This window comes from Phragmites australis, chromosome 16 (genome assembly GCF_958298935.1).
Source record: "Phragmites australis chromosome 16, lpPhrAust1.1, whole genome shotgun sequence".
NCBI classification, from domain to species: domain Eukaryota; kingdom Viridiplantae; phylum Streptophyta; class Magnoliopsida; order Poales; family Poaceae; genus Phragmites; species Phragmites australis.
The window spans coordinates 5,450,181-5,457,721 of record NC_084936.1 but is presented as its reverse complement, the minus strand read 5'-3'; the positions used below and the strand labels follow the sequence as shown (position 1 = coordinate 5,457,721).

The 7,541-nt window shown below is 43.0% G+C and overlaps 1 protein-coding gene across 1 annotated transcript; it reads right to left on the bottom strand.

The window, feature by feature from the left end:
* Positions 1-883: 883 nt before the first annotated feature.
* Positions 884-6,722, bottom strand: LOC133896100 (disease resistance protein RGA5-like). Its single transcript, XM_062336617.1, has 5 exons — positions 6,473-6,722; positions 5,542-6,396; positions 1,582-3,592; positions 1,340-1,453; positions 884-1,210 (listed from the first exon to the last, which is right to left on the bottom strand). Exons 2-5 carry the CDS (start codon positions 6,372-6,374, stop codon positions 1,196-1,198), a joined length of 2,973 nt encoding a protein of 990 aa, XP_062192601.1. The 5' UTR covers positions 6,375-6,396; positions 6,473-6,722; the 3' UTR covers positions 884-1,195.
* Positions 6,723-7,541: the final 819 nt, after the last annotated feature.

Genomic DNA, 7,541 nt, shown 5'->3' with positions numbered 1-7,541 from the left:
TGGAGATGGAATCATCTCCCAGAGATAGCGTCGCAGCTCGGGAAGGACGTGATGTTCGGTTCGATGCCTATATTTGTGAATCAAAACAAGAAGGTGGATGCACTGGCTGCTGCTACTATTATGCCATGCAAATTAATTTTTTAAGGAGCTGAACTGCGCAAGAGAAGAGTCAGGAGGGAAGAAGCAATGGCGCCAAGAAAATATGTTAAATCATTGGTTCCATGCATGTGGAGATCAAGGATAGTTCGACATGTTTAATTAGGAGTCCTGTTTAGTTTTGAGTTAATTGAATCCTAAGAGTTTTTGTGTTTCCGTTGGTGAGTCCAGAGAACCCTAGAGGATGGCTTCGTCCTTATCGAGTTAAATCTTGGCCGATCGTTGTGAGATCGTGCGTGCGTGCGATCGGGGAATCGATTCACAGCTGGTTGGGAGTTCTGCGGTGTTCCCATCCTCTCTGATCGTGTTTTGCTATCTATTTTGGTGGCCGTCAGGGTGATCTGCTATCTATTTTGCTGCTAGTGTTTTTTTTACCGAGTCTTGATTCTTGAAGTAAACTAGTGGTCGAACAGCAGGGAACAGAAGATTAGCAAAGGTCTTGATGGGAAGTAGAATAGGGAAAGCGATTGAATAAATTAATTTGTACAAAAAGCAATTATTGGTCCCTAAAATTTAGGCGGGTCAATTTTAGATCATGACTGACCCGGTAATTTGCGGAGAGATTAAGAATTAGCCCTTCAATTTAGGGGGTGATAAATGAAAACTTATAGAGGAACATTAATTAGCTCTTTAACTGTAGGGGAACAACTTTACATCTCAGCCCTACGATAAAAAACAATAGATAGTGGAGATCCGAAGTTTCCTACCGAACTCGTGCTTTTTAGACTATCATAGAATCATAGAAGCATAGATTAGTTAATTGAATCGTGAAAATCTGATTAGGAAGAGGAACAAATATTAGTCACCTCCAGGTTTTATTGGTAGGTACTTATTACAAGCAACAAAAACCACGCCAAAGCATAGTAGCAGAAATACAAAAAGGTCAACCTCTGTTCTCGGACCATGGAAGGGTACAATTCAAAAGTCATGCTGTCTTCACATCACAATTCAAAGCATAGTACCATGGAAGGGTAGCAGCAACTCATATGGCGTTCTAGTTGCTGCTACTGTTGTTCTCTTGCTGCTCCTCTTCTTCATCTTAATCAGTCTCATCCTGTTTGGAACACCATAAAGGAAATCAAGATGAGGAGGTTGATGAAGAAAACAGGATTCACGGGGAACATCATTTTGTTCGGATGAGAACGAAGAACTGACTAGCACCGTCGAGTGTGACCATTCCTACCTTTTGTGCAGTCTCTCCATCCGTTGCATGCTCTGTCTGCTCCTCTTCAATCTGCCAAATTTTGAGCCACTCGCTTAACGCCCCCTCCAGCTCTTGATTCAACCGGTTCAAATGCTAGACGAAAAGTGAAAATAAAACACGAACAAGACAGTGCCAGAAGTAAGGAAAGATTTAATTGGACAACCAAGTGTTTGCTAAATGGAAGAAAGAATAATGCACTAGTCAGCACTGAGAGTACTTACGAACTTGAAATGAACACACGGATATATGTAATCTGTTCTGATAGTGGGGTGGTTGGGAAGTGTCTCGACGGCAGTTTTAATGGCGCTTGTAACACATTTGATGGTGCCATCATCATAGTCACTGTCATACCTGCTGTTGCCTCGAATAATGACCTCAACCTTGCTGAGAGCGGAGAGGTGCTGGATGCCGAAATTAGAAGCACCATTCAGGCACTCCATCTTATGCACACAGAACTCAAGCTTGACGTGCTCAAGCTTTGGCATCGATCCCACTTCAAACTCCAGTGCGGTCCCACAGTTATCGATGCATAGGAAGAAATATTTCAGACTTCTGAATCCATTGCTTTCATGGACAATAATCCTTCCATTGGTGCCTCCGTGAGTGCTTAGTTTGAGAAAAAGCAAACTGGGTATTGCTCCAAGGATCTCAACATCTTCTGGTCTCAAACACATGATATACAATTTTAGCACCCCGAGATTTCCAAATGAGCCCATCCAATTTGGCACCTTGTAGATGTGAAAGTATTTCAGGCAAAGCTTCCGGAGGCTACAGGGAGCAGCAGGGTGCCATGAATCCAACGACAGCGGGTACGTTTCTAAGGAGTTCGGGAGCATCGTGTACATTTCTAAGGAGTCCGAGAGATATAGATTATGAAGGTTGCATGAAGATAATAAAGTTCCCGCATAACTGTGAATGCCCTCAGCTTGGCTTAATCCATCTGAGCCATCTGGAAAATCAAAATTCCATCTAATTTTTAATGTCCTCAGCTTGGTTAGTTTACTGAATTCTTTCAGGGCCTTCCCTTGTTCCTCGGATTTGACTCCATACTGCCTTAGCTCTTCCAAGTTGCGCATCTGTCCAATCATTCCCTCTGGAAATTTAGTGTCCCGATCAACATATAAATGGGCCAGTCGTTGAAGCTTTGTGATAGCTGGAGGCAGTTCTTCAATGCTGGTGCCTCGTACATCCAGTGTTAGTAGATATTGCAGTTCCCCAATTTTCTCAGGGAGCTTAGTTATTGAGCGGAGACGTAAGTACTTCAGATGAAACATCATTTCAATATTTACAAGATGATGGTCTTTCATGCCCGTGCAATTTCCTAGATCCAGCAAACGAAGAGACGTGAAAGCCAACAAAGAGGATTGCATGGGGTACCCAAATATAGTAAACGACCGAACATTAGACAGAATCAGGTCTGCACATATTGTAACATTTTCTTCATTGGGGTTGTTGACACAAAGCCTACGAACCTTGTATTCTGAAGTGTATCCACGCTCCGCAGCATCTAATGTGGTTACAAAATTCTCCTCCGCAGCCTTGCATTTGATGTAGTCAAGAATGATGTCATGAACTCGACATTCCTTCGCCTGACCATACTTTACGCGACCAGGTTGGATCATGCTTCTATTGATGAGATCATTAAAATAACATTCACCAATTTCATATGCACTGCGCTCTTGTTCCTCATGAACGAACCCTTCAGCAATCCATCTATTTATTAAGCACTTTTTCTCTATCCAATGATATCCTGGGAATACACTCAGATACAACAAACAAGTTCTTAGATGGTGAGGAAGATCATAGTAACTCAGAGATAAAATACTCGTCATCTTCTCAGCATCAGGATTATTTGCAAGTGCAGAACCAATAGCATTTAATACCCGATCCCATTCTACTCTTGCATGCTCATTGCTTAACATGCTAGATACAGTAATAATTGCCAACGGTAGACCACCACATTTTCTTAATATTCTATCTGGAACATCTTCCAAATGAGGATTGCATGAATTCTCAGAATCAAATGCTCTTTTAAAAAACAACCTTTTGGAGTCATCTAAGCTAAGAGGCTCCATTTGATAAAAGTATCCGCCTTGAGAAGAACAACATGTTGCAACTGGAATACTACGCGTCGTAGTGATCACTCTGCTCCCACAATTATTATCCAATAATGCAAGCCTGATAATTTCCCAATCTTTTTCAACCCATACATCATCAATTACAATGAAGTACCTGCCATGTGATTTAACCACGATGATATTAGTGCCAAAAACATATAAGGTCAGAATGCATGAATAATATCAGATTTGGCTAACTATGGAAATGCCAAGAGATTTATGCATAAAATTTAAACGATACTCTCTTATGACCATGGGCCAGCCCAACCAAGCGCTTGAGAGGGTTATGGCACGCCTCACACGGATGACGTTAAAAGCACTTGTGTGTTTGTAAAGTAGATACCAAAGGGTGAAGTTGTACCCTTACGTCTCCACCACTACACCAAGAGGTGGTTTCCGCCGCATATAAATCTTTAGGACCGCCACAACTGCATTGGTTAGTTAGATTTCTTTTCTTTCTTAAAAAAAGTTAAATTTCTTTTTTTTTCTTTGATTGGACATCAATTTGCTAGATAGATAGCTGGATTATTTAGACACAAGGATACGTATCTTACAATGTGTTTATTGGTTGCATCGGTTAAGCGGCTAGATCTATTTAAGCATGGCGTGTATCTCTCATAAGAAAGCATTATGAACCAGTCATTTTTATTTAGGGAAGGGTAGGGACTTAGAGGTGATCTGGACTATTGAATTTTTATCCAAAGGCTTAGAATATGTGACTTTGGGTTTTGCAACTTCTAAGTACCACTAGAATTAGAAACACTTTTTTTTTACATAATTAAACACGAGGAGAAGCCCCTACTACACTATTTTACAAAAACAAATAAAAGGAGTTTTTTATGGGAGGAGGGAGGGAAGGAGGGAGAATGGATAAAAGAGGAAGGGTGGGAGGGGAACCAGTAGGCGATGCGGCTCTCCCTGCGCCTTCCCCATCCTCATCGGCTCCTGTGTGGTGGCTAGTGTAGCTCTACCCCACTCAACTGTGGTGGCTGCGTGACAACAGTGCTCTATCTGGATAGGAGTAGGGTAAGGGGATGATTCAGTGCCTGCGAAGACGCTTGGGGGTTGCACGGTTCGTCACTACTACCTCTCGTTGTGCTTTGCTGCATGGCTGGTGGCGTTGGGTACCCCATTTGGCATTTAACCTTTTGCCATTCTTAAGAAGTGACAATTCTCGCTCTCACTGACATGTGAGGTCACCTGCCCAGAAACAACATGCAGTGGAGGACGTTGGGAGGCTAGGGTACATGAGGGGGTCGGGGAGGGGCCTTTATAGGCTGTTCGCTTGGATTGGGCTTTAGTAGACTAGTTGGCTGATTGCTTTTTGTGGTTGTGACCCATTAATGTTCCTATTTTCCCTTTTTTTTCTCTAATATATGTATGAGTATGGCATCCGCCTATACTACCTTACCGTCTCGCCTTAAGCGCTTAGGCGATGAGAAGGGAGCAGGTCCCCACACCACACCTTAAGAATACTGCTGCTCAACCAATTAGGCATTGAAGTTTACAAAGGTGGTTTAGCTCTCTAGTAACCAATCTAAACTCATCTTTGAATTATCTAATCCACAAGGAAAGAGATAAATTCCCACCATTGAAGATTATTGCATCTCAATCCGTCTAGGTGGTCCAATAGACGTGATTAGAATTTCCTTGAAGCACTGGAGACCATTTATTTAACCTTCCCCAAGGTTCTTTGTCCCAGCTTAAGACTTATCACATCACAAGTCGTTGCTGTCGTTAAACTATTGTGCCCTCATTGTTTACACTCTATGGTCTAATTATGGACCATAACACACTCTCTCCAATAAAAAAGAGTGACATCCTATTGTGTTTAGTTTAACTACTTTAATTTTTACCATTAGTATGACCCCACGAACCACAATACAAATTTTGGTACCCACAATTTACACAAATGCTAGTGTTTTCAATGGTGAAATTTGTAGGTATCTAATAGAGGCGCACATTTGTGTGCAGCATGGTGTGTATGTGCCGGCATGTATGTCACTTTGTAATAACCACAAAAAACACACACATACATACTCTATTGATGATAACTAGGCTTACCTTTTATCCTGGAGGTGTTCTCTAAGTTTATTAATGAGTTGTTGCACGTCATCATCCAATATGTTGTCGGTGATCCCCACTCCTCTAGCAATGTCTCTAAGAATCTTTCTTATATCAGGAGTTCGAGATACCGATACAAAAGCTGCACACTGAAACTGGTCTTTAATGGTGTGGTAGACTTGGTTTGCAAGAGTTGTCTTGCCAAGACCTCCACAACCAGCAATTGATATCACTTTAAGTTCCGTGGAATAACCATCGATCCCTATGGATAACCGCTCAATGATATGTTTCTTAGGACCATCAATGCCCACGAGCTTGTCTATCTCCTCATAGAGCGCTGGCAGTCGGGAGTCAATGAAAATGGTGCAAGAGTTTGATGCCTGCTCGACATGACTATACCTCATTGATGCATGCACCTGCTCAACAAGACTATACCTCTTGTGCCTCTCGCTTACCTCCATTACACGGCTTTTGAGTTCTTCAATTTTATTGGCGATCTCATGGCGTGCTAACAGTTTCTTCAGCTTGCGAGCGAATCCCTTGAAGCCCTTGGGTCCATCATGGTCAACACGAACCATGAAGGCATCCACACAATCCTCAATATCATAGACCAGCTCGCGTAACTTGTCCCTCCAATCTTTCATGAGATCGCTGAGATCCTCTGCATCAGCGAGCATCTGGAGCGTGATACTCATGGAGCTCAGCTCGTCTCTCAAGAACCTGATCTGCTTGCTCACACCTCTGAGCTTGTCGTACTCTTCCTCCAGCAGCCTGGTGAGCTTGGACAAGAGCGGTTTCATCACCCCCGTGGAAGCACCGACGACAACCTCCATTGTTATGCTACCAATGAGCTCCCTGCAAGGAGAGATTTCAGAACGTGCGGACACGAGAGGTGATGGTGTGGTGGGTGTGAGAGCAGGGGGAGCTTCACCTTAAGCGGAACCGCCGAGGAACGGTCTCTTCAGCGTCTGTAGTTGAGAGAGCGTAGAACTCAAGGTCGCGAGGGAGCCACCCGGACGCGCGGAGGCCATGAGGACCCGTCTCGCTGGACCTCCGGACTCTGAAAGAAGCGGATCCTGTCTCGTTGTGTAGCCTGCGGCTCCGGCGAGCTAGGAGAGGTGCCTGGCAATGGTGAGATGGGGAGGCTCAAATCCAGCGGAGAGAGGGGGCATGAAAACGACGGTGGCGGACGCTAAGTTGCTTCTAATCGTGGCTGTGTGCAATTAAAGTATTAAACAAGTAAGGCAGCTGGAGAATATGGTTGGCAAATCACATCCATCGAACAACCAACCGAGAGACGTGCTGACAAATTAGTGGCAGGCCAAGGGCGTTTAAAAAAGCATGTCGATGTAATCCGGTGAGGACTGCAACGTACTTGGTCAGACGAAGATATGGGATATCCCAGTGGAGGACACTTTAAAAACATAGTAACGAAGATAATCTCTAAAATATTCTAAAATTTAAATAATTTATCTATTTCTCTATCAATCCTTATTGTCTACCATACCTATCTCGTTACCTATATACCTTAATGTTAACACGATATTGTATCTGACGTATTCGTTCGGTGATACTCTTATGATACATCCACACCTATATACTTGATGTTAACATGTTTAATATTTGTATTTTTTTTAATGGACAATCACTTAGCTGGTAGTGGTTGGATGGCGAGTGACACATCCTAATGGAGGACTTTGGGTACAATCAGGACTTGGTCTTTGTTCAGCAAGTATTGGCAAAAACTTTGGTTAAGGAACATCTAGCAGCATATTCACCTGTTTCTTCAGTAGGTCGTTCTTTTAAAGTATTAACCCCATGGAATTCATGGCTTCTTGCCATTGAACACCGCATATTGGAGTTTGGCCTATCACAATTCGCGCTCCGGCATACAAAACCTTAAAAGAAACGGATCGCCTTTGATGAGGCGTCACTATATCGTGGTGTTGATTTTACAAACTTGGAAGCACTCTTTTTTTTTTTTTGCCGGAACGGCAAGA